This window comes from Lagopus leucura, unplaced genomic scaffold (assembly GCF_019238085.1).
Source record: "Lagopus leucura isolate 7727_CA_CO unplaced genomic scaffold, USGS_WTPT01 Super-Scaffold_810, whole genome shotgun sequence".
In the NCBI taxonomy this organism is placed as follows: Eukaryota; Metazoa; Chordata; class Aves; order Galliformes; family Phasianidae; genus Lagopus; species Lagopus leucura.
In genome coordinates, this window is record NW_024962261.1 from 8,546,561 (window position 1) to 8,573,519 (window position 26,959).

Here is a 26,959-nt window from a genome sequence, read left to right on the forward strand (position 1 = left end):
GCAAAATTATCTTGCAAAGCAATTGCCAATGGAGCTCAGATTTGCTGGAATCAGGCTCCACAATGACCCACGTTTCTCAGTGCAATAAACAGTACAATACTGGAGTGTTGAAGAAAACTAGTTTCAAAACTAGCTAAAATTAGGAGCTATATATATAGTATCTGTAGGCATAGCACTAGCTATCCACATTTAGTGCATGAAATAAAACTCTGCCCATTTGCTTTTGTCTTGCAGAATGAAATACGCACAATACCTTTTCCTGGCATCAATCCTCTCCACGGTTGAATACAGCCTAGCTCAGACCTGTGCAGTGGACTCTTTCTCTGTGAAAGACAATTTTGATCCAAAAAGGGTAATTACGGTTACTTCATCTTGGTAAATAGAGTATGTGTGAAGAAGCTTAGCTATGTGAACTCATTTTCCAACTTGGAGGTTGCTAAAAGGGCTCCTCACCAAGAAGTTAACTTCTTTCCCAACGCTGTCTGTCAAATGCTGCTTCTACAGTTTGCTTGCCTTGTTACTCCTTAACCTTCTGAGTGTTGTGGAAAAGCTGGCCCCACAAGTCAGGGATGTCACACTGTTACACCCAGCCTTCTATTAGCTGAAATTCAGCTCCGGCCTCAATCGAATTTAACCCAGCTAAATTCAGCTTTCCCCAGTGTTTCCATGGACAGTGTTAACTTCTGAGGGCCTTTCTGCCTTTCACTGTCTCGCTTACACCTTTTTTTTTAATTTTACTAGATATTGCTTTTGCATTTCCAGGAACTCCATGTTTTTTTCTAAGAATTTTCCTCTTAGTTTCACTTCTCCCACACCACACCCTGCTGCTGGCCTGCCCCAGAACATCATTTCATCTCTGTATCATCTCCGGCTATGCAGGGTAGACTGTTGGCACTGTTAAGAGACCAGCTTTGGCCCCTGACAGCCACCAGAGTGACTCCTGACAGGTTGCTTGTGTCTTTCTGGATGCATTTTGTTATTTGCATTTTAATCTTACATGGAAAAGCAGGGTGCTAAACAGTAACTAGAACTGTTCTGATTCACATCAGGCACTCCAGGGCAGGAGAAGCTTTCAGAGTTGGGTAGCTGTGTCAAGCATTTCTCAAATGATAGAGTAAATGCAGACAGAAATGCAGAGTTGTGAGACCCGCTTCTCAAGGCACGAGAGAAGAGTTTACCACACAGTGGAGCAGGACCTGCATGGGTTGTACCCACATGACTCACATTCACTTTGGGCAGGGCAATCGGTAGAAGTGCACGCTATTTATAGAAATGCTCTTGTGCTAATCTTGAAGTGATGATTAATCTGTATAGTAATAATCTTTCACTTTAGTACGCAGGGAAATGGTATGCCTTGGCCAAGAAGGATCCAGAAGGCCTTTTCCTTCAGGATAACATCTCTGCTGAATACACTGTTGAGGAAGATGGCACAATGACAGCTTCTTCCAAGGGCCGGGTGAAGCTTTTTGGGTAAGCTTTCTTAACTTATAGTTCCAGCAGCTGCCATGAGGTACTCAGCGTGGGGACATGGATGGTGATCTGTCATTGCACACAATGCAAACGGGTTGTCTTTGTCCAAAAAGAAAGATGGATCAAGCCAGTACATTAATGGCTAGACTTCTGAGTCTGGGTTAGTTCTCACCCTGGCTGTGGTCTGGATGTATCAAAAATGACTGCATAACCTCCAGTTTCAATTATAAAGCCCAATCTTGAATATGGAGCTATTAGGTAAATCCCAGACAAGAGAAAAGAGCTAGCAAGCCTGCAGGCAGACGAGAGCACAACAGTGCTGATTTCACAGAAGATCAAGGGAAGGAAACAAGCGTAAGCAAGAATTGCTTTTGCTGATCATTCAACATAGCATTAAGCAGACTTCTGAGAAAAACGCTCAGTTAGCTCTTAGATACCACTGTGGTGCCTGAACAGACAGATGGAAAGAACCTTAAGAATTCTGCTTGTCAGTCATGTTTACTGTAAGGGATCACAATATATGTAGGGATTAAATAGCTTTCTGCATGTGGAGAAGACAGTCTGGGTCTTCCAGCAGGCCAGCGCTGGTTCTGTTCTGCATCAGCTACTGAATACTACCTAACTGCATGAATAGTAGAGCAGAGTAGGTGGCTGCAGACCTTAGTTCTAATAGCATGGCACTCTAGCAAATCTGAAGAAAGCTTTGCAGGCATGCAGTTGGGTGGGAAGATTCCTGAAAGGACTCTTCAGAGACCAGGTGGGATATAAAGGCTGCCGGGAATTTCTTTCTGTAAAGGCAGCATAAGAAGGAAATACATCCCACAGAATGCAAATGGAGAGCCTTCCAGTGCTTCACAAATCCAGTAATGCTTGCCACACTGTGGGGAGGCACAAAGCAAAGGGGTGTGAATAAGGACCATTGGTGGAAAAGGATGAAGAAAACTGTCTGGGTAGTTACAAGGCTCCCATTGTCTGGGCAAAAGACTTTGACTGGTTTGGCCAGCAGAGGCTGTCTGTGCTTGTTTCTGCGCATGTAACAGGCATCCCTGTGCCAATAGACAAGGAAGGTGAAAGGAGAGGAGAGGTAGCTCCCAGCAGAGGGGTTGGATCCTGGCCTAGCCTCAGCATGGCAGCTCTGTAGATACTGGGGCCAGAGCAGAGCAGCCAGGCATCGGCATTAATGGAGCCACATACTCGCTGCATTTAATAGCAGACTAGCTTTGCACTAGGGATGACTGTGTCTGAGGGTGTTGAGCTGAATCTGGCCTGGTGCTTGCCCAGTCCTCAGTGGGGTTCACCCAGAGTCTTACCATCAGTCCTGCGGGTCTCGTTGCAGGTTCTGGGTAATCTGTGCTGACATGGCTGCTCAGTACACAGTGCCAGACCCGACCACTCCTGCAAAGATGTACATGACGTACCAGGGCCTGGCGAGCTATCTGTCAAGTGGTGGTGAGTGCCTCTTCCTGCCTCCTCACTGTGCTGCCTAGAGCTTACCACTGCCTGGATTTGTGCATTTGTGACCACAACTCAGGCTGCACCATGTCTGCTCCAGTTCTTCACCTCACAGGTGGAGACGTGCTGGAGGTGGGAGACTCTCAGTCCTGCAGGAGGCTGCCCAGCCCTTTGTAGAAGTGTGGCCTCTCTGTGCTGTGCAGCCCAGTCCGCCATCAGTCTACCATGCCTACAGTAACAAACACATGCTCTGTGTTTCAGGGGACAACTACTGGGTGATTGACACCGACTATGATAACTACGCCATTACTTACGCCTGCCGCAGCCTGAAGGAGGACGGCTCCTGTGATGATGGCTACTCCCTGATCTTCTCTCGCAACCCCCGTGGCCTGCCCCCCGCCATCCAGCGCATCGTGCGCCAGAAGCAGGAGGAGATCTGCATGTCTGGCCAGTTCCAGCCTGTGCTGCAGTCAGGTACCTCAAGCCAACCCACAGAGAAATGGCTGCACAGGCAGCTTGCAGGGGAGGTGACCGCATTTGCTGTCAGTGTGGCAGAGCTGCAGCAAGCCAAGCTGTAATCGTTTACGATGTTTTTATCTTCATAAGAAAACACTGCAAAAGGCAAGTCCACAGGAGGTAGAGACCCTGTTCCATGGCCTTAAGTTTCCCCTTGTGTGCTGACGCTGACATGTTACAAAGGGGAATCAGCTCCTCTGTATCAAATAGGTTGGAGTGCAACAACCTGATAGTTGGAAATGGTTGGCTTGGCCACCTGAGTAACAGCGTCTTACTTCATGTTTGTGCATCGTCCATGAGGAAAAGGAAGGAAAACTGCCTCCAGAGAGAAATGTGCTCCTCTCCTTAGCTCATTTTGTGTCCTAGGCTGTCTGAACAGCAGCAATGAGGGGCTTTGAGCAGCAGTTCTGGCTGTGTATGCTGGCAGTGAGAGTTAGCAGCTGCTTCACACACACGCTAATGGAGCATATCTAGGGCCTGTTTTGAGGACATTTTTTTTCCTGGGGCCATGGAAGCCGATCTTCCAGCTGTTCCTGTGGTATGCAGATTAATTTCTACAGCTACACTGGGTGCAAAAGTGTCTCTTCTTGGTGGCCACCCTTTACACATAGCACGTTGCCTGGAGATAGGCCCTGTACTAAGCCAGACCGGAGGACCTGGGCTGGAGGCTGCCACTCTGATTCAAGTGCTCTGCAATGCCAGACAGGAAAAGGCAGAGCAAGCACTGGCATCACACCTGGTTATGGGGATGGTGGGGCATCCCTGCCCCTTGCCCCTTCATATTCATGGGATCGTGTTGATGCGTTCAGAGGGCTAAAAACTCAGTTGTCTGTGTCTAGCAAAAGTTGGGAGAACAGGTACAGAATGATACCGCCTGTCTTGTTCTGTGCATCAGCAATAGTCTAGGAAGATGTTAACTCCAGTTTCACTAAAGGCTAAAAGGCTGGTAGAGCACTTTGCACATTTACTTACCTGAGCTGAGATTTCTTTTCTTTCTTTGCAGGAGCCTGCTAAGAGTATATTTCTGATTCTACCCCTAAGCACAGAAGCCAGACCTCTTGGTATTGAAGCTGCCACTCAGCTAATAAATCATAGTAGTGTGTTTTCTCTGAAAAACACATGAAAATGTTGGGGATTTTGTAAACTGCGTGCAGTACAGTAGTGGTATCTGAATTTTCAAGGTAATACCTAAAGTGGCATTTGTCAATAAAAGTTTTTAAAAAACCCATCTATAACTGCTTTCTGTTGCACGCCACTGGAGAGCGGAAGCGGGGCAGCTCCCTGGGAAGGGAGGAGAGCAGGGTGGTCTGCCACAGCCCTGAAGGCATGGGGCCAGCAGGGCTTGATCGTTGCTGCCTGGTAATGTCCTAAAATTATTTCTGGAACAACTGAATAGAAAAATAATATTTCTGAGTTGACCCCAAATCTAGAGTGCAGTAAAGCATATGTTCCTTTCAGTAGCACTGGGCCATTGCTTTAAGAGAGCAGGTACTTCTGTTTCTAATGACACAGGCAATAACACACTCTTCACTGACTTCTTATCCAGTCTCTGGTACCTGAGAGCTATAGAACACAAAGGTACACAACTGGCATGTTTTGTGGGCAACACTTTAATTGATAAAAGAACAAAAATAATATCTAGACAACTCCTTGTAGAAAAAGCGTAAACTGAGTCAGTATTTTTGACAATTTCCACATTCCTTAGTGCAATCAAATTCACTTAGAATGTTCCTATGAATAAAACTATCAGAACAGAACACACCCCACACTGTGCTGAACCCTGCAGTTTGCCAGCAATACGAGGAAGCACGTAAGACCAAGTTGAGCAGTTCTCACTCCTGAGCCCTGCATTTGGTGTGTGGTACCGGATGAAATAGAGAAATGCCTCAGAGCATCACATCACAAAACAGCTTCTGCGACATGCAGTGTCTTTCTTACTGTATCCATGAACACTATCCACTGTATCTGCAGGAGAAGCATGTAAAACACTAACTAAACACATTTCCCCAGGGCCAGACACACGATCCTCAGGATGCAGGGATGTCTCTCAGGCTTTCTTTTCTCAGGAGGCACTCTTAAGCCTCTCAGCAGAGAAACTATGGTATTAAGGTGTTCTTGCTTTTCTGGCCTACATTAGCCTACTTCAAGGGGACAAGGTGGTGAACCACCTAAAGTTAAGGTCAGAAGCAGAAGAGCAGCACACAATGCAAAAGCAAAACCACACAGATAAGAGACTATTGAGTGTTAAAAGATTCCAGTCTTTTGAGCTGGACTAAGTGCAAGGTTAGTGAATCGATTTAATGTTCACCACTTGTTCACCAGTTCCATGAAGAAGTATTGGGGTGGAGTTCTGTGAACTTTGGACTTGTATTACAACTGATTAGACAACACAAGCCCCTAGATGTAGGAGCCTGACCTTTGGCCAAGACATTCAGACCAGACTACCAGACACCGAGAGGTGAGATTTTAAATTGTCTGCAACTATAACATACAAATTGGCTGGGCATTCTAGCAAGCACAATCCAGATGCAGGGCCAAGCACATCCTTACCGCACTAGGCACAGTCTGTAAGAGTTAGACAGTAAAATCCCTTCCCAGTCACAAAAGATTGTGCCTCCAGGAAGGCAAGTGGGACTCTGGGAGATTACACCGCAGAGTTACACGTGTCCCAGGAGCCTGCCTTGTCCTGAGAAAACACATTCCCATCAAGATCACATTCAGGACCTTACTGTATGATCTGATGAGTTAATAAACAGATAGAAGTGATCTAATTAGCTCACGTCCATTTCTCTCCACTGACTTCTCAGACTGTGACAGGCTAAGTAAAGTCAGTTAGGTAGTAACAAGTGTATTCTGATCTGAGCCAAAGTACTCTCGCTCTACTGGGTTCAGCATCTGATGTTCAGTGTAAGTCTAGTGCAGACACACTTCTGCTTGCTGTTTCAACAGGCTAATGGAAACCAGTCTATTATTCCTGGTTCTAAGTGTCTACAGGTCCCAAGTCCTCCTGTTCTGCACAAACTTTCCACTAACAAGAGCATAGAAAAAACTGTTTACAAATGAAAAGGACTGTTGTTTTGTCCTCAGAAGGTCTTTTGGTGCTGGCAGAAAGGCTGAGATTGTGCAACAGCAGGAGGAACACTGCAAGGATCTTGTCCTTCAGATGCCAGTGTACCTCCTCACACCAAGGACACTCAAGTCCTGAGATCCAATGGTAGAATATCATAACATGTTAAACCAGTTTTCCTCTGAGCATAAAGAAAAAACAAACCTGTAGCTGAGAAACCTATGTGTCTAAAGCCCTACTTCAGCCTCGACATACTTTTTTTTTGTCACACTTCCTCCATGCTTCAGTTCTGTATAAGGTTGGAACTCACACCAGTCAGGCTCCTATACCTTGAGAACAGTGGCAGTGCTTCACAATTAACCACTAACATAAGAGTACTGAGCAGCTACCAGAGCACAGTGATTGCACCTTGTTTTAGCAGGATTCATACCTGCTAAAACAGAGATATTTTATTGTGCAGCACAGAAGATGGTAACAAATCCAGTATATACAAAATTAAACAATATAAAATATCATAAAATATCCCCTAAAATATCCTTGATTTTTCCTTTGTATTCATTTTAACAAACAGTTGCAAAACAATCTCAGAAGCTTCTGCCTCTTGAAAAGCACACCATCTTATCTTGAGGTTGCAGTTAGATTTTCTTATTTCTGTTGCTTAGCCAGAAGAAGACTTATCTGAGAACTCTGCAGTGCTGCTTTGGCTCAGAAGCTACAAAAACCACCGAGCACCTGCTACTCCCCAGTTACCATTTATGCACATCCAGCACTTATGAAACCTTAAAGCACTGGGGAAAGCTGACCGCTGTCCCAGTAAAGGAGGAGATGGTAGAAATGAACGATTAAGCAAGCAATGTTGGAAGCACTGTGAGACAGTCAGTGGCAAACAGTCATAGAAAACTCAAGTTTCAAGTTGTAAGTAGCAGATTTTGTAGTCACTGAAATACAGAAAAGACCAGAGCAGCAAGTTCATACCTTGCTGGAAACAAATTCTAGTCTAGAAACTTTCTATCCTCTATTACAGATTTTTGGATTTGCTCATTGCTTAAAGGAGTAAGTTTATACTAAAGCAACAAAGAAGAAGTAGAAAAATAAATAAATCTTGCTGAGTATGTAAAACTTGTTTCTGAACAGTTAGTGCACCATTTTTGGTCAGCTGTTTTCCATGCACAGTTGCCAGTGCCAGTGAATACTTGAAAAAGCACCATCCACATTTGGATGATTAATGTAGGAGACCTAAAAGAGGTTGCTGGTGACTTCAAAGTGGCTGAAGTTGGTCCTGACAGAATAGATTCTACCTGCATCTACAATATTCTTAGGTCTGCTTTTGCAAATATTATTTTTATAACTATTGTATAGTCCTTGAATTGAAAACTACTACTACATGCAGTAGCTGTCCACGCAGGGAAATCATAGTAAGACTACATAAATATGGCATCCTAACTGTCCTCTCATGCTTTTATATTATTCCCATTTCAGATGCACTATTCATACTTAAACGTGTCTTAAATGTGTCTCAGTGGTTCCACCTCATACTGGCAAACTCTATATCTTATCTAGTGGATCTACTTACCTTCATTTTTGGATTCTTCACTTGGATGTAGTTGTAACAACGTTAAAATGTATTTTTACTATCCCCATTCTGGTAGGACTTCTCAATGACGCTTTTCTGAAACTGGTATAATTACCAACTAAGAAGACTCTGATGTTTTTTTTCTTGTTGTGTACAAGTCTTTACAAGTAAGGAATTGGCAGATTTGGATGCAACAATCACTCCTCAGTCAAACTTCAGTGAGGTAAGAAATATTTCACCTGAATTCTGAGGTCAAATTTTTTAAGGCTAGCTTTTAGTATAAGCACTTGAACAAGTAACTAGAAAGTGTCATTGAATACTGACATTCTGTATGTTTCTTTCCCATGTTGTAAATATGCAGCCATTTTAGACAGTTCAGCTATCTCCTACTGTGCAAACTTTTTTTTTTTTTTTGTCTGCGTTTCATCAAAAATGCAAGCTTCGTTGTGAGGCTGGTGAGGTGTCTGATGTCAGCAAAGAGAGCAGCAGGGGAGATGTTTGTGTGACAAAGTTGCTCCTCTAATGGAAAACATTCCAGCTGTTTTCACTGGCAATATCTTTCCCTCTACAAGCATTTTAAAGGCACTGCTCAAACTGTGCTGCTGTGAAGAGGGGTGAGTAAAAAAAAACACCCCTGCAATTTCAAGGAACTTTGTTGTTGCATAAAGTGTTTGGCATTTGCAAGGACAGCCAGAGGTGTTCCGTAGCTCATTATCTGGAGCAATAACACACTTGAGCATGTGGTTTCTGAAATATGGAGACTCGAACAGCTCTTGATTAGTTTCCTAGCTGGTTGTCAGCTGTAGCCCTCTGTTAAATGTAACTGTGCGTTATGCTATAACACAAAAGGCTTTAACCAGCATTTTAACTTTCCTGGGAATCCAAAGCCAAGCCTCAGCTCCTTTACAATCTAAGCATGAAACTCCAGAAGGGAAGCATGCTGGGGAGAGATGTATCTGAAGGGCTGTATAAAGCGAGATTAGGTAAGAGTGGAATGGAGAGGAAGAGACACTTTTGGAGCTAGAATCTTCACCCTAAAGAGGCAGTAACTCATGGCTCTGTACAAACACAAAGACCTCCATAAAGGCAAGGAGGTGACTTACGCAAAGGCAGCGAGCAGCAGGCACAATGCAGTCTACAGGCAGGAACTCCCTTTGTGAGAGGGAGAAGAACCTCATGCACCTAAGAAGAGTGGAAGTGCTCTGAAACAACCCTCAGGAGCATGTATGTTTAACTGATGTGAAAGACAAGACCTTCCACTTCATGATCTGTATGTGCAAGTCTGGTTGCCATTTGCTCTTTTATCACTCTTTATGTCAAGATACAGTCAGGCAGCTGAAGCAGGCAGCTCACTCTCAGACGGGTCCTCCTTGTGCCTTTACTGCCATCCTCGCCCATATAGTAAAGTGATGGCATTGCTCCTGCTGCAGTTTGTGACCTTCATGAATAATTGTCTGTTCTGTGTATCAGATTGGTGTACAATAGCAAACAATAATTTCTAGTTGCCAAACTGAATGCCAGTCCTATAGCTGTTGTCAGCAGTGGTTTTTTGATAACACTGTCTTTGATCTCTGAAGAGTTAATAGAGGCAGTTGCTTCTGACTTGCGTTCCTAACTTGCTTCATCAGGTCCTTTCTATACTCCCCCCGTAGATTGGGAGGAGTTTACTTTTCTGGGGAGTTGTCATCTGCAGGAAGAATACATCACTCAGTCAACAAACCAGGCACCACTCTTCAGAGTCACTTGAGAGCTTCAACATACTCCACAGGAACAGAGGACAGGCCTGCCTTTCCCCAGTAGTCAATGGCATGCACCCTGTAAAAGCCGGAGACTGAGCTTCCTGCAAATGAAAAGGTTAGAAATGGTAAATGTGAAAGGCTGATACATGTGGTGCTTGGAGGATGTGGAGCAGGCAATGCCCTGATAAAATGTGGGTTTGTGGGAAGTAGTTAATTCTGTTGTGCACGCTACATAAGTGTGCCTGTACCTGCCTAACTAAAAAGGCATATAAAATCCCCAGGTCCAAATGCTCTTATTTTCATTAGCATCTAGCACCTCCTCTCTTGTTATTAGGACTTGTGAGCACAGTCATGGGACTGCCTTCCCAGCAGCCCTTCCAAAGAAGGCTAGGATATCTCTAGAAATTTTCCTTTTTTCTGACTTGAATTCTGCCTATTGTTGTGTGCTGGGACAGGTTATATGCGGACAGGACCAACAAAGGAGAACGACGATTATGCAAGCTGACTGAAAATCCTCCGTTCGACTCCAGTAGTGGGACGGCTTTCTCCAAAGGTATGTGAGTTGCTATTCTGCAGCTCTGCTAGCTTTCATCCTTTATCTAGCTTAAAGAAGACAGCCTTCACTAGCAAGGACTTCAACTTCACAAACAATATGTTTTTTGTAATCTACTTACTTGACTTAAATCTGAGCTTTAGTATTTTTTCTTTTCCTTAAGAAAAAAAAAAAAAAAAGGGTGGAAATGATGAGTGAGAAATAAGTATCTAGCAAAAAAAAAAAAGCTGCAAAGATGTGGGAATTTTTTCAAGAAGTCTTTTTTTTAAACAAACAAGTAAATACGGCACATTCTCCAGATGAGCAGCACTAGATAATAATTGATTCTAATCTCAGAAATTTGCCTTAGCCATAATTTACAATTTTTTCTAACCTGGACAGCCTTCCTGTTGCAATAATACATCATGGCTCTGAACTTTATTGTGTGCCCACTGTTGATGCTACGTCTTTCTTGGGCTAAAATGAGCTTTTGTTTTTGGCAAAAGCTTCTCTGGCTTGCAGTTCATTAGTATCACTTTCAGACAAGAGATCGGTTGACACAGATGAACTTCCTTCTAATGTGAAATATCTAAAACTTAGGCAGCTAGTTGAATCTGAAAATAAAGCTGTAGGAAAGAGCAAAGAGATGCATCTCACTTTGGTTAGGTATTCACATGTTAGAACAAACTACCTGACAGAAGAACATCTTTAGTTCTTAAAAAGTGAGAACCTCAATAGTTTGTCAAACCATAAAGGGTGTAAGCGCAGGACTGATGACCAGGTGAAGAGCAAAGTGCAAACTTCCTCTGTTGCAGCTAAGAACACGATAAATGCATGTATAAATAAACTATTCCTCAAAAGGTGGACGTGAACTCATACTTATCTGTGTGTTGAACTGAAGTACTTGGGCAGCTTAACACCTCAGAACTCAATGGTACAAAACAAGTGTTACAAAGCTGTTTGCTCCTATCACCCTGTGCCAAGAGGACTGTACAAACTGTATTTGCCACACTCTTAAGGCCACTGGAATTGAGCCTAGACCTCAGACTTTTCTTGCTTTGAGCCTGCTACCAACACAATCAGCACAATGCCAAACTCTGGTCATGTGGAGAAAGTTTTTTTGTTCTCATTTTTGTATGCCTCTACATCAGCTAGGAATAGAGACAAAGAAGTTGCTTTTCCTTCCAGAGAGCACACCAGGCCTATGTCCGGGTGACCTTGGTTTCTGTGAGAAAGAATTTACTCATGGCAACGTTCTTAGTAATGTCCTCATAACTGCTGGTTGTTTTTTTTTTTTTTCCAATAAATGCTTGTTTTGACAATAAGGCTTTTACAAAGTACTTAGTCCTACTGAAAAAGATATACTCTTTTTGTGATGGGAAGATGTACACTAACAAATTACATATTTTTGGTACTTATTAATTGAGTTTTCAGACATTTACTACTATTGACTACTACAGACATGCTATTAACATGACAGATAATACTATGTACAGTCTGACTTTACCTGGACTGTAGACATACAGAGTGAATATTGTGTCTTTGGCATTAATACGTTTGTAGACTTTTCCATTTGGTGAGAACTCAACTTCAAATGTCTTTATACACCTAGAAAAGAGAACTAGACAAGTCACTAAACATAACTTACAATACAATAAATTATCAAATCTCAATCACAGAGACGAAGCTGACACATCTAGACTGGCTATGTCAGTGCTTCCTAAGGAAAATCGCATCTGTCTTGGACTTGTGATAGTTCATCTACACAGAGTTGCTACTCTAGTACAGCTTGCTGGAGTAAGAAATATAAAGTTTTCTATTCCAGCCTATACCCGTTATGGATGATTCCACCTAGGCACTTACTGCTAATATAGCAACTTTTATCATGGATCTTTCTATCTGCTATGCTTAAGGAATATCTCTCAAAAATGTCATTGGCTGCTTGTGAACAGCAGGCAGGTTTTCCTATGCAAACAGCATTTTCTCTGCAAATGCTGTATGGAAATCCGACACTTCATTTTGTCAGGGAAGTGCACTTTAATATCACTCGAGGTGCAAGCAGTGATTAATTAGTGAATCTGTAGGACTGGTGGCAACTTAGCAATTCACACGTTGGTTGTATCTATCTTAGAAGTCACTTACTTTGAATTTACACAGCCATCGTCCCACAGCACAATAACCTGTCCCTTTGTGAGAGGGATGAAACGAACACCAGTCACCTGTTCAAAGACAAATGCCCATGTGAGAAAGCTGCACAAACCAATCAGCTAGGTGAGATTTTTTGTGCTCACCCTACCTTACTCAGTTTCATTCTTTCCATTAAGACTGGGGGAAAAAACAAAAATTCTGGCTCTGTGGCTTTGTAGATCTCCAATCTCTAAACCTTGCATAAGACTTTCAGAGGTTCTGGAAACCACTATAAACATTTTAAACATTTGGGATTGAACGAGCAGAAGCAGTTATCTTATCTGAGACATCATTATTTCAGTTTATTTTTAGCCCATAAATTATTAACTGGGGAGGTGTTGTCAAGCCTGGTAGCGTATCACATAATTTTAAAAAAGAAACTGCATTACTACATTATATTTTCCCACCATTTGTTAAACTTGCATTTATCTCAGTGATGGCTCCTATCTCTTCAGTGGAAATGCTTTATCTTGAATTATGCCTTGGATAGCTTTATCAAAGTAGAGAATAACTGTTTCTTTACTACACAGTGTTTCTAATATATAATGGGCTCAAATGCTAGTCTGGCTTTCCTTAATGAGATTTTAAGAAGGAAGCAGTTCCTAATTTGGTGTGTGATGACAGAATACAATACATACTTGATCAGGAACCGAACTGGGTCTTGAACAGATGTGGATCAAAAAGACTGACGGAATAGGGAAGTCTTGCTTCAGTGTCAAGGTGCCACTTTCAGGAAAAGGCAAGGGACCTGTTACCACTGGGTCCTGTGGAGCAAAAAACATGCCCTGTGAATAATCTTTCATTAATGTTATGGAACATAATATCTAACTGTTACATCCAAGTAACGTGACTGCACATTTATTTTGGAGTCATAAATTTCTAGTAGAGTCTGAGTATTTTATGTGCTGAGTCTTTGTGTGCACTCCCCACCCTTTCACCTCTCTGCCATTGATCCCCAGTGTACAGTGAAAGTGATTGGTAGTTATAACAATCGCACAGCTTGCTCACTGAGGATTAGGTATCAGAAGATGGCCAAGAGGATCTAAAACCTTTCTGCTTTCTTGCTGAACGCAGACCTTATGACTCCTATAGGATCCCAAAGACTTCAGCAGTATAGTGACTAGGAAGAGAAGATACAATACTGTACATCAAGGTCAGAAGGCAATTACTGTCCCTGAGCACAGAGGTGGTAAAGGTGGTCCCCTTACTTTAACCCAAAGGGCTGAAAAATATGAGAGAAGCTAAAATGACAGTCTACTTATACATCTGCATATACAGTAAGCAATCTGGGCATGGCTGTTTTTTGTTACTGAGGGCTTATCCTTTAAACTGTCTCCTGAGATAGTATGGCCCTTCTGTAATGCATGCAGGGCCATGCAACTTACTCCAGGCCACTAGCAAATAAACTGGTGATAAACATTTAGACTCTTGCATAAAAAGAATGCAAAACTATCAGTTATCTGTGAGTTACATTTCTCTGCTTAGCTGCAAGTCACTTGAATAGGAGATGGAAATTTTGACTACCTTAGTTAGTGTCTTGTCTCTTTAGCTGTAATTAATCAGCTTACAAGCACGTGCCCCATACAATACTTCAAGCAAAGACATGGTCATACCTCAGCGTCCCTTATTTGCTGGAACTGCTCTGGGGAAGGAAAGTCAGGGCTTCCTACTTTTTTCCACTTCAGATAGGGATTGGTTTGGTTGTTGTCCAGGTAATACATCACATACACTGGCTCTTCAGGACACAAATAAAAGACAGTAAACCCTTCAATTAGATTTAAATGCCAACATGAATTAATTTAGCAGAAGGAGTTGAAGTCTACTTTCTCAAAAGTGATTTCAGCACTTTGGAGTTGCTTCCATTGCAAAGCTGTAAAAATAGTGCTGGCATTCTTATGAGGTTCTGTAATATATATCTGCCAAATTCCACACCCAGAATTGAAACCCACTTCTTTTTTTTTGCAGAAGTCCTGCATGCATTTGTTGGACAACTGCATCATTTGTGTAATCACGTAGTCATGTTGAGTGATCCTCGTAAGATAATTTGTTGCCTGATATAACCCAGCTAATGAACTAAGATGAAAAGCTTTCTGAAAAGCTAGCTTTTTTCCTGCCTTTATTAAAGGCAGGAGCAAAATGTAAAGAACATTTCCTAGAAGAGCACCATTGTATCTCAGAATATCTGGGAGTGCTCAGAAGACAAGTAAGAGAGCTAGCAAATGAAACTCACTCTTACTAGGAAAAGCAACTAAGCAGAAATGTTTCAGAACATGTTCTGTCCTCACAATCAATTCTGAGAATTGCCTATATGATATGTGTTTACCTCTAAGTTTGGGGAAGTGGGTGGCGTTCACTGTGATGGTGCTGACATTGGATGAAGTCCTGTTATCCTCACTTGAATACATCAGCAGAGTAGCTTGCCAACTGTCTGAGGGCTGAAGCTCACTTGGGGTGTGCACAGATGCCAGGACACCAAAGGTGCTGTTTTCAGTGCTTTCACCTTCACCGCTGTTTACTTCCGCAAAAATCTGCTTTTCTCCTTTGAAAAATGTGATAACACTGTAAGCATGCTACTCAATCCAACTTCTGATGCAAGAAGGTTCGAAACATAGGGATCTGTAGGTCGAGCTATGTTCTAGCTTGGTTTACCAGGTGTAGTATCAGTAAAGCTTATGTATGGTTTTTACAACTGAAAAGCAAGACACTACAGCAATTCAGGTGATGTCTAAGCATACAACCATGAATTAGGATTTCCCCTTAGTAGGCTGTATGAGTTTTACAGCTGGCAGTATTTCTTGAAGTCATTTGCAGCCTGAAATGATGGCACACAAGGGAAGTTACAAGTCCACTATAAAGAAGTGTTTGGATTGCAGAATTTATAAACAAAACAGTAGATTAAATCAAAGACATGATAAGCGGTCAGGAAGATCTCCTGACCTCCAAGAAAATAAGAGTTTGTTTTATTTAAAAATCACAGTTGAGTAGGAAAAATCCAGCTTTTTATCTGGGGTGAGATGGCTGAAACAATCTCTCTCATGTATGAAATATCTACGTAGATGAGGTTAAAATGCGCTTCCTAATCAGTGATTACTGTACCTAGCAGTGCCAGCAAGCCCATGACAGTCAGCACTGGTTTCCGCACCATCTGGACGTGAGGTGGCTTTGTATTGTTCATCTGAAAACGTGCTGTCAGAGTCCGCTGTGTGAAGTAATGGGGGTAGTAGCTCATGAAGGCATTGTCATTACTCAACAGTGTATAGTTAATGGTGTTGTTGGCTTTGGAAATCAGTAAGTTTTGATGCTGGATGATTACCTGCAAAACAGCAGAGAAGATGGAAAATATTCAACAAACACAATGATGTCTTTATTTGTTTTAAAATTCACAGTATACTGGGAAGACACGTCACTGTCATTTAGAAAAGTGTGAAGAATTAAACTATTCACCACAGCTCATGAAGAAAAGTATTTTTTAAGTGAAAGTTTAAACACTGGATAATTTAAGTATTCACACAGCTCGGTTGATTAAAAGACTGAAGTGAGTACTACTGGTAGTCTGCATAAATTATTAATATGTCTGAACTACAAGTAATACTCCTCTGTTTGAACAGTAGATTAGTAATCTGGATTTAGCATCCAAAATATACATTTATTCCAGTTCTGGAGACACCCTGTAGCCATTACAAAGGGCTACAAAGGAAGCTGGGCCTTCAAGTTGCTCCAGAATCCAGGAATTCTGTTTCTCATTGAGCAGTTTTAGCCATTTGGCACTAACATGGACCAGATTGTCTTTCAGTATTTCACTGGTTACTTTGCCATTTTCCTGCAAAATGTCAGAGCATCCAAGCTCTCTGCCGAACATATTTTGCCTAGAAATCAGAAACAAATGGTACTTCAGAACAGAGAAGGTCTCATAGTCGTACTCCTCAAATAAGGGCTTTTAACCAGGTTAAAAGCTATCTACCAAAGAGTTAATTTTCTGCTAGATATGTCTTTTCTATCCCTTCATAACTCTATGTCACTGTAAACACTGCTGTTTGCTCTCATGAATTCCCGGCAATGCAGCCAGTGACTTGCTGCTTTGGAGAAGATTTAGGAGGTAGAAGCCCTTGTCCCAGAGGTGCAGGTGAAAAGATGTATCCCATTTCTGGGTGAAACACATTTTGCCACGGTTGCTATAGGAGGTAGTGACTCACAAAACAACAAACATGCAGTGGGAATTGTTGCTATGTAGGGGCAAAAGTTGAGCTTGCACAGGGTACAGAATACAGGCATGCTTCTGCTTTTCCAAGCATGAGCAGTAATGACAAGCACTAATTAGTAAAACCATATGTATGGAGTCATTATCCAAAGCCAAAGAGCAGGCCAGTGCTTAAAGATTTACTTCTTAATTGTACTTGATGTCCCTTGACAAGATGAACTTGTGAAGAGGCTGGAAAATAACATAACAGAAGGGAGATGGCAACAGCAGTATTACACAGAGAGAGAATGGGTAGTCTTACAAGTGAATCTAAATGAGAGACTGTATACAATATCCAAAACATTCTCCAACATATGGGAGGCTAGCTGCCAGCTGTCTTCTTTAAGGGAAGATTAAGAAATTTAATATAAATTAAATAAAGCTACTGGAGACAAAGAATTAAGGGAAACACTGGCTATATCTGTATTTTCTTGTCTCTGTTACTAAGTTATCAGAATAATAAAAATTAAAAATCAACTACTTTTGCAAAATGGCCTACTTTTACAATTGCATTAAAGCTTCAAGAGACTGTGCTATGACAAGACTGTCAATGAACTGAGTTACCTTTACAACCATAGCTGCATATGTCACGTCAGCTCGCCACAGTTGTGGAATAGACCATCCAACCATTGGATCTGCTTCATCGTTGTATATGGGAATGGAAGCAAAATTTGGAAATAACTTCTGTATTTGTTCAACTGCTTCCACTTCTTGTTGCAAGATGTAGAGAGAACGCCCACCTCCCTGCAACAATATTTTGTATCTACTTAGTAAAAGTGAGCAAATAGTAGTAACCACAGAGATGCACCACCATATTTTGAAAATATATTCCTAGATATACATCCTTCTTAAGTTTCCTTAGAACAACTAATTGTATTTCCTTCCACAGGCTGCTCGCTTACAAGAAAATCAACATCATTAATCAGAATAAAAAATAACTTAGACTGAACTGCTTAAAAATAGCTTTAACTTGAAGTCTTGAACTAACCTTCTTATGAAGAGAGATGTAGTCCAACCTTACACCAGTCTCTCCTGTGAAAAAGTTGGTTCCATTGTAGCAATGACACAGAAGACTCCAGCATATGGGTGACTTGGGAAAGGGGTGGAAGGAGTCCCCAGGTCCTCCAAATTTTAGTAGACTACTAGCTGCTCTTAATCCTTCTGAGCAGGCATCATAATAGTTGAGAAACCCTGAAGTCCAAGCAGATGCACATAACAAAGGTGATAACTCAGAATCTAAAACTAAAGATATTTCTTTCCATTACTGCATTTATTTGGACTGACAATATAAGAAGATACGAAAGCCTTCACTGCATTCACAAGGTTCTTCCAAAGGTCTTGTGAAGTCAGGCTCCTAAAGCACTTACCTGACAACTATTTTCATCTTACTGCCCCACTACCCCTAGTAAACTTATTTTATAACCAACCAATGGTCTTAATAGTGTAATTTGTGTTCTGTTTTCTCTGTTCTGCTATCCCTGTATTTATACTGATGTTCAAGCAGGAGACAGAGTAACTATTGTAGTCAGTAACATAAAAGATTAAATACATTTTTAATGCACATCTCTCAAATCTACTTTATTTATTCAACATTTCTCCTTTTTCACCGTTCCCCACTCAACACACACACCCTTCTGACATTACTGCTACTAGTAAGTGCTCAAAAATATGCTTACCTTTCACTGTCATAGACACATTGTCGAAGTCATGGTGATCTGGTTCATTCCAAGTTTCAAAATTCCATTTAGCAACATGCTCCAATCCGTATCTATCTGTGCAAGAGGCCTCATTTATCAGTGATCTGCAGTGCATGTACAGACAATCCTATCAGCTAGACATGTGCTGCATGTGAAGGTATGCACCTGGAGCTACAATAGGGTGTAAATGATCTCTTTTTAATAGTCATAAAAATACAAATTGGGTAATTTCAAAATGATCTTTCATTTTGGGTTTAGCAATAGCAGAAAGATGAAAAGACCACCAGCACAAAACTGCAGTGAGGTGATGTAATAACTCTGTTGTCAAAGTATGTAGACTGCATGAGGCCTAGGCTAAAGCTTCTGCCTTGTCAGAAATTCTTGAAGCTACTGTGTGGGATGTATTCAGGCTATGATGGCCCAGCACAAGCAATACAAGTTAAAATTCAGTCCTCATGGGCAGGTCAAATGGGCTAGCCAGACCACATACTGTACAGTCAGGCTTTTGGTTGTGGATCAGCTAAATGGGGCTACTGTCCCATTTACTATTCTGATATACATATTTTCCTCTTTTGCAATGAAATCTAGTGTCAAGAAACTACAACAAGCCACAGAACATTCCGAAGTAATTAAAAAGGACTACAATAGAATAAGTTACAGGGGTGTTCCCATTTTTTGGAACTTACCTATGTATCTGTTGGCCAGAAGTGTAACTAAGTTTCTCCATCTTACTACTTGCTCTTTATCTTCAAAATTTAGAAAATATCCTGATGGACTGCCCATCAATTCAAATCCTAAAACAGACACAAAATATCAGTTTCTTTCCTTCTCCCTCCCCTCCCCTTCCCTCCCATTTTCTCCCTCCCCCCCCCCCCCCCTTTTCCTTTTTAATATTATCCCCTTTTGATTAGTGAAAGGGTTATTGTATTATTTGAAGCAATCTTATTAGAGAAGAAGCAAAGACAATGAAGAAACATCAATAAGTTGGCTTTCTGTCCTGTTTCTGTGTCCCCTCTGGGAATATTTCAGATGTGAGTTTGCTGCATTTGGTCCTTGCTGATGACAACAGTAACCAATAGAAATACTTCCATCATAAATCCAGTGCAGAGGAGGAACTTTAAACAGTAGGCATCTGCAGAGATTCAAGGGATGCTGTATCTTGAGAACCTGCTTCTCTGGCCCCTTTAGGTGCATGTTAGTTCATTAAAAACTTTCTCCAAGAGATGTAATTTCCCAATCAGTACATCTCAGACTATCATTGAAAACTACGTAAAAGCATTTGTGTTGTCTTTATTACCCTAATAATGCTTTTCTCAGAGTGTTTACATTAATGTGGATATGAGGCAAACGCAAATAGTAAAAAAAAACAAAAAACAAAAAAACAAAATTTTTATCAAAATAAAATGTTCCCTAAGAGTAGTTCTATCTGATGATTGCACAATGTGGACAAAACAGCAGATGAACCAAGTTCTGGAGGTAGGGAGTTACTCTTACCTGGAGTAAGCTTATTTTCCCACAGACGATCCATAAGGTTATCCAAGGCAGTAAAATTGTAGTAAAGTTTCTCATTCATCATTCTGGGGAAAAAAAAAAAAAAAAAAAAAAGTTAAATATAAATACTGTAGTACTTGTCTGCAGATAATGAGTCAGATACCTGCTTTCTTTTGGCTTTCAAAATTTACATGTAACTAGGGTTCTTGGAACTGCACACTGATTTCCTTCCTCTGAAGGGCGTTAAGCAAAAGCAAGCCATTTTTCTCGTCCAACACATGCCGTTTTCCTACTTCAGTGGCAGCAACAAAAGCAATATAATTAGGATGCCTGTCGGGTTTTGAGTGCTTAATGTTAGTTTCTCTAACTTTTTGCTAAAGCGGAATTTACCTAGACTGCTTTGGGCTACCCTGGTTTTTCAGTTTCCTTTTGATTTCTTACTCAAAGGCCAGCTTTGTCTCATATTGCTAAGGCTCTTTAATTTACAGTATATAATACAGCTATACTATAGTGCTTCTATGAGTTTAGGCCCACCTGGGAAATAGCTCCATGCCTTTCAAAGAACAGCATATTTACATGTGAAATGTCTGCGATTTTTACTTTACTGTTAGCCTTTACTTCCTATTTCTTTTGCACTTCTAGGATCTCAATCTGCAATGATTTTAATTTCCAACTTGCATCTGTACCTAGAAGTGGAATTACGTTAGCCACATTTAAATGCATATGTTCGAACACTTAGGAAAATCGTAAGGGGCTTCCCTTTGTGTTAGCAATGCTTGCAGGAGTAGACAACTCAGGAGTGCACAATTTGGGAATGGAGCTGCACGAAATCAGTGAAATTCTTCCACCCAGGGGCTGCGAATTTCTATTTGCAATTTATTTATGATACATTTGAAGACATATCTTAAATGCCTGAAAGGCTTTTCTTAATCAATATCCAATGAAAGCAAATATGATGTGCTACATGGGTTGTGTACTGTTTCACATAATTTCTGAACCTGTAGCTTGATTTAACTGAAATCTGACAGAATAGAATTCTTGCCAGTATGATGTGCCACCCAGGAATTAAAATTAACTTTTGTTGAAAATATTCCGGCAATATAACTTATTGCTGTTCAGCACAAGCCACAGACTGGTGTCAAAATTCTGCCCTCGATATGCACTGACTAAAGGTTTTGTAAGCACTCTTTTAGTCCAACCCTAGTCAAGTAAGACGGCTGGTCAGGAAATCAGAAATGATTTCTCCAGTCTTGCTAGAGAAACCAGATTTCACTGGTAGAGTGCAGCCTGAGCTCTGCCCCTGCTGTCTCATCTACTCTGTCCCAGGTACCTTGTCTCTGCTATGGAGGTACAAAGGAGCTGCAAATACAATGTCCTAAGATAGAAGCAGGAGAGACAGTCGATTGCAGGATCTGTGACTGACTAGATCTAGCAAGGAATGCTAGCCACAAAGGGTAAAAAGTGGGAGTAGGACAATCAACAGAAGAACTATTAAATCACTGTTCTCTGTTGAGATTCACAATTCATTTATTTCCATGCCATTAACAGAAGAGAAGGACTCCAAGCCTGCTAAGTTGAGGCTTCTTCTGACCTCTCTTGACAAGGGAAGACTTCACTGAAGAACTTGTAATAGTAATCCTGAAGTTCTCAGAGAAATAAGGGGCTCACAGAATTGCCTACTGAATAAAGAATTATGACATGAAGTAGAGAAAGTGCCATCTGCATCTCTACCACCTGCAGAGCAAAACAGGCAAAAAAACCATAATCCAAGCCATATTCACCATATCAACTCCATCTGTGATACAACCAAGCACATACTTTTAGTCCCAGAAGGTCACACTCTTACTAAAGACCTGAGGCTGGCTTTCCTCTTTCAAGGTATGCCCTGCCACCATGACAGACAGTGTTGTGTCTGCAACTACTGACAGGTTTGCTGTTCCTGCCAAAGTCAAATAATGTAGCAGAATGATTAAATAATTAAGCAAATGGAAGAAAGATTTATTTTAGTATTTATTTTACTGCCCACAGAGCATTTCAGAAGTTACTGCTGGACTTACAGTATAGTTATTTGGAAGAAAAAAAAAAAAAGAAAAAAAAAGTCTGGCAGTCCCATTCCAAAGTTCAAAGACAAACATTTTGCCACAGAATGTTGTCTTGCTCCCACAGATCCATTAACTATTTCCAGTTATACCCTGTGTTCTATTGAAATATTTGCTTACCTGTACACTTACATTCAGTGAGCACAGAAATGATTAACTCTACTGTCTTGTAAATACTTAATAATGCCACACAAATAATAGCAGAAGAATGAAAGTCTTTCTAACAAATATTGGCTCAACTGTCAGGCTGCTACAAGACGTGATACTAAATATAATTTTATGACACCAATGACATAACAAAACTGATCAACTCAGCAGTCAAAAGATTGCATTGCCTTTGATAATTAATAAACTTGTAAACTCCTATAGATCTTCAAGCTTTTTTTTTTTTTTTGCATTCTCCCTTCCTGATTTCTCTTAAGTCATTGTTTCCAGATGCCTCTGTCTTCATTTATTAGCAAGCAGAAAGAAATCTATGTACTTACTGTTTCACCTGAACACCTGTCCGGCTAAGACTGCTCTCAGTTTGTTGTTGGCTATGTCAGATGTGGAGCAGCAGTCACTGTCTTATTTGTGCCTGGCTTTCAAAAGTCACTTAACTGGGCTTTTCATGGAGACTTGCCAGATGAAGTTTTACTCTTCTTCAGTCACAACAAGCAAATGCATGTTAGCATGTTTACTGGTATTTTGGCAGCAATGTCCTTGTAAGCCTAGGCCTAGTTTGCTATATTTCAGTGACGGCACTTCTTTTCAGTCTTTGTCACAGTCTCACTTCCAGACTCATTTATTTGCGCTGCCTTGTGAGAGCAACAGCTGTGAACATGAACAGTGATGAGTAAGGGGAGGTATGTGTAGGGACTACCTGCTTGCTGTCACAAAATCTTATTTCTTTCCTTCCTGGAAAGAAGGTTTTTTGTGGGCCATCCTTTGCTGAGTCAAAGATTGTAGACCATTGTTAACAGCTTTGCTTTTCTAGAGTATGGAGGAAAATTATTTTCAGGTGCATAGGCAGCTCCTGGACAGCTTGCCAATGCTCTGCCAAAGGCAAAGCATACCTGATCAATCTGGTGGTCTTGTATGGTGGAGTGACAGAATCAGTCAACAAAGGAAGAACAACTGATACAGTCTTTCTGGACTGTGTAAAGTCTTTGACATAGTTCCACATAACATCTTTCTGTCTAAATCGGAAAGATAAGGATTTGAGGAATTGGATGCATGGACACAGACACAGGGTTGAAGTCAGTAACTCTCCATCCAGGTGGAGGCTGATGATACATGAGATTGAAAAGTGGGTCCACATAAACATAATGCTGTTCAACGAAGCCAAGAGCAAGGCACTGAATCTTAATTGGAACAATCCCAGATATAAACATAGAGTTTATGCAGGAACAGCCCTGTGGAGAATGATGTGGGGTCTTGGTAGACAAAGACCTGCACGTGAGCCAAAAGGGTGCAGCCCACAAGGCCAATGGTGTCCTGGGCTGCAACAAAAGAGAGGTGGCCAGTAGAGAGAGGGAAGTGATAGTCCCTCTCTGCTCTGTCCTTGTGAAGCCCCATCTGTGGCGCTACATTCAGGCCCCCAGCAAAAGGAAGATGTGGAACTGTCAGAGCACATCCAGAGAAGGCCACGAGGACGATCAGAGAGGGCTGGAGCACCTCTTCTATGAAGACAGGTTGAGGGAGCTGGGATTGTTCAGCTTGGAGAAGAGAAGGCTCAAGACCTCTTTGCGGTCTTTCAGTAATTAAAGGGAGCATATCAATAGTAGGGAGACTAATGTTTTACATGGGCAAACAGCAATAGGACAAGGCAAAATGGCTTTAAAATAAAAGAGGAGAAATTAAGATTACATACTATGAGGAAATTCTTTATTCAGAGGGTAGTAAAACAATGGAACAAGTTGTCCAAAGAAATTGTGGATGTCCCTGGGGGTGTTCAAGGCCAGGCTGGATGGGGTGGTCTGATCTTGTTGGTGGCAGCCCTGCACACAGCACGTTTAAGGTCTCTTCCAACCCAAACCATTCTGCAATTCTCTGATTCCATGAATATATTGCAAAAGCTTCATGTTGTGAATCTTATCCATTCCACTTTCAGTCTATTTCCCATTCTCTTACTCAATCTCTCATGGGGGAACTGACAACCTCGCTTTAGCAAGTCAGCAATTTCCCATTCACTCACTCAATCTCTCATGGGGGAACTGATGACCTTGCTTTAGCAAGTCAGCAATCTATTTCACAGCCAGATCTGCTTCAGTTAGCACAGCTGTTGCTTCTGCTCCTTGGCCTATGGCTTCCCGTGCTCAGCAGGTTGCGTCTTTCTCTCTTCTGTCCTAAGTTGATCCTTTCCAGGGGTACAGTAGTAAAGTCTGTAAAGCAAGTGCACACACAGACATTGGACCAAATACCTTATCTGTAAAGACAGCAAGAAATACATAGGCAGGGAGTGTTTCTGTTCCAGGTAACCTTCTGTCAGGTATTGAATCTCTGATAACATGTGAAAGTAATTTTATCAAAAGTTAGTGAACAAAATTCTCTGTAAGAGGAAATACTGTGGCTGACCTCCACCAGTACATCATAGTCCTGATCAGGAAATGAAAGGCAGCATATGGGGTAACCATCAGCAGAGGTCTTCTACTGAAGAGAGCTTTGTCTGGTCTAGAAGTAAGAAGAACAGGAAATACCTATATATTAGAGTAGTAGCTTTCTCATACAGACATTCTGCTCAACTTGCATAGCCTCCCTTAACATTTCTGGTGGATACAGATAGTACGCAAGTCAAAAACGTGACTTGCTTTCAGTGCCTGAGAACAGCAACAGCAGCAGGGCCAGACACGTCTATTGTTTGTCTATTGCTCTCTTCTAGCAGGTTTGCAGTGTGGCTAACATCATTCTCAGAGCAGCAGAGCCTGCTACATATTCACTAGAAGCTTCTGCTGGAAAAGACTGGTGGTCTAGTTGTGGATGCAGACAAAATCAGGGACAGAAAATTGGCACAAGGTGTTAGCAGAGGTGAGGTGCAAATGATCTCTTAACAGGAAACATAATTTTTCCATGGGGCATTGGCTGGCTTCAGAATTGAAAGCTGAAGTGCACAAGGGAGCCACCTAAAAAAAAGACTCTCATCTGTGGGAGGATTTCTGTATTACCTAGAGATAACTGAAAGTGGGGCCTGAGATAAGAGGCAACTTGCTATCGTGTCAGCTGAGATAATGATCATATCACATACCAGTATTAATTTGACAGAGATGTTTAGTTGTATGATGGAACATCACTATGTGTCCTGGCAAGCTGGTTCATGCAAGCATACACTCCTTTGGCCCATAGTGCAAGGATGTAGTTTTTGGCTACACTGGGCAGTCACTATTGTTCTGGTGACATAGTATGCATGGTAATTAAGCACCACATCTCAAGTGTAAACAACTGTTTGAGGTGACTACTACAGCAAGCATCCTTAGATACAATATCCCAAGGAATTGCTTACTGCATTTTTTGCATCCTTGATGCCATTTTAAGAGACCACGAATCTCCAGAGCAGACACAATATACTTGATGAACCAAAAAAAGTCCATCTACCCTGTGTCTTACTTTTTACAAGCGGAGAAACTTCTTCCAGGAAATGTTCACTGAAAAAATGAAGGCACAAGCACTGATAAGCTCTGTCAATTCAACCTCTTATTGCCACAAGGTTATCCAGAAGGACCCATTTTTGGAAGTAGCTGTCTTCTTTAGCCAGGAAAGTAGGCTGTGAAGCAACAGTAAGTCACTTAACTTGTGGGCACAGCATCTTCAAGATGAAGGTCAAGAGCTATAGAGAGGACACGTACGCAAGTTTATCTTTTCAAGGAGGCCAACTTGCTGTCCTCCAAGTGTCTCTTACAACACAAAAGGATCCTGCTTCCTTGTTTTTTGGCAGCTGTGAGGAATGATACGGAGCCAGTTTAAAGTTCAGACTGTTACAGAGAGCTTGTTTGCTCCAAAACCACCAACAGTATGCATTAAATTCTTGTTCTACTGATCACTTTAAAACTTCCTGATCTCAGAAGCAGGCCATAAGACTGTATTATGGGAATGATACCTCAAAGTGAAGGGCAGAGTATATTTCATGAGCATTCACCTTTCCAGAAGTCACCCTCCCATGGTGATTGCTCCAGGTTTCTTCAACGCAAACTAAAAAAACTTCTAAATTGATACCTCAGCTTTAAGCAAAGATCATTAGTGACTAACTACGAAATCAGCAGACTTCTGAACTCATTGGAAGCTGGCACTATGGTATTCATTCACAATAGAACTTCCTTTACCATGTTCTTGCTCCACTCAATCTTGTTTCCTACAATCATTATGTGTATGGAAGTCAGTCCTTTTCTGTGAAATGCCTGTATCCCAAAATAAACACAATCACTCAACCGTTTCAGATTCACAGAAACTGATCATTCCTCCACACCAGTCCCTAACCAAAACACTGTCTGTGCTTTTTACAAAGGCATTGCAGGACAGAAAGCCTAATTTAGACAATTTTTCCAAACTCTAAAGCCAAATATTACTTCACTCATGCTGAAGAACAGGCACATTTTGTAATTTCCAGTTTTATCTGTTAGCATTAATACAAATCTCATTTGCTTCTCAGCTATATCATTTGTGTAAACACAGACTTAAAATCTGCTTGCTAATAGCACAGCCTCTGCACAGAGGCTTCTGCACAGAAGCAGAATGCCAAAAGACATCATTCCATGCTGAGGACAGAACTGGGTCTGTACTAAGCATAATTCACTCACCCTGTACAGTGAATGAGTCAGCCCAGCAGTAAGGGAAGGGAGGATGCATTGCAAACTACACAGCCAGGCAGCATCCAGCTCTTGCTGATGTCACAGCTTGTCACAGTTAATCTATCCACACAACCAACCA

At 41.4% G+C, this 26,959-nt stretch overlaps 2 protein-coding genes across 3 annotated transcripts in view; one reads left to right on the plus strand and one right to left on the minus strand.

Annotated features, from left to right (window-relative positions):
• Positions 1–235: 235 nt before the first annotated feature.
• On the plus strand, positions 236–4,552 carry LOC122177170 (purpurin). Its single transcript, XM_042866328.1, has 5 exons — positions 236–352; positions 1,334–1,470; positions 2,807–2,919; positions 3,184–3,396; positions 4,442–4,552. Exons 1-5 carry the CDS (start codon positions 236–238, stop codon positions 4,450–4,452), a joined length of 591 nt encoding a protein of 196 aa, XP_042722262.1. The 3' UTR covers positions 4,453–4,552.
• A 2,494-nt stretch (positions 4,553–7,046) lies between these two features.
• The window catches only part of IDUA (alpha-L-iduronidase), a 50,634-nt gene continuing 30,721 nt past the window's right edge, over positions 7,047–26,959 (minus strand). For both annotated transcript variants that reach the window (XM_042866272.1, XM_042866273.1), the window contains 12 exons: positions 19,965–20,047; positions 19,157–19,264; positions 18,450–18,545; positions 17,762–17,964; positions 17,338–17,517; positions 15,633–15,849; positions 14,860–15,075; positions 14,150–14,271; positions 13,175–13,300; positions 12,492–12,568; positions 11,857–11,957; positions 7,047–9,918 (listed from right to left, as the gene is read on the minus strand). In XM_042866272.1, the coding sequence (XP_042722206.1) occupies positions 9,818–9,918; positions 11,857–11,957; positions 12,492–12,568; positions 13,175–13,300; positions 14,150–14,271; positions 14,860–15,075; positions 15,633–15,849; positions 17,338–17,517; positions 17,762–17,964; positions 18,450–18,545; positions 19,157–19,264; positions 19,965–20,047 (1,630 nt within the window). In that variant the 3' untranslated portion in view covers positions 7,047–9,817. The remainder of the gene's footprint in view (positions 9,919–11,856; positions 11,958–12,491; positions 12,569–13,174; positions 13,301–14,149; positions 14,272–14,859; positions 15,076–15,632; positions 15,850–17,337; positions 17,518–17,761; positions 17,965–18,449; positions 18,546–19,156; positions 19,265–19,964; positions 20,048–26,959) is intronic.

Bases quoted from the DNA above. Each gene is read 5' to 3' on its own strand.
- LOC122177170 (XM_042866328.1), top strand. From the start codon at position 236: ATGAAATACGCACAATACCTTTTCCTGGCATCAATCCTCTCCACGGTT. The intron at 353-1,333 runs GTAATTACGGTT...CTTTCACTTTAG, and splicing joins ACAATTTTGATCCAAAAAGG to TACGCAGGGAAATGGTATGC. The intron at 2,920-3,183 runs GTGAGTGCCTCT...TCTGTGTTTCAG, and splicing joins GAGCTATCTGTCAAGTGGTG to GGGACAACTACTGGGTGATT.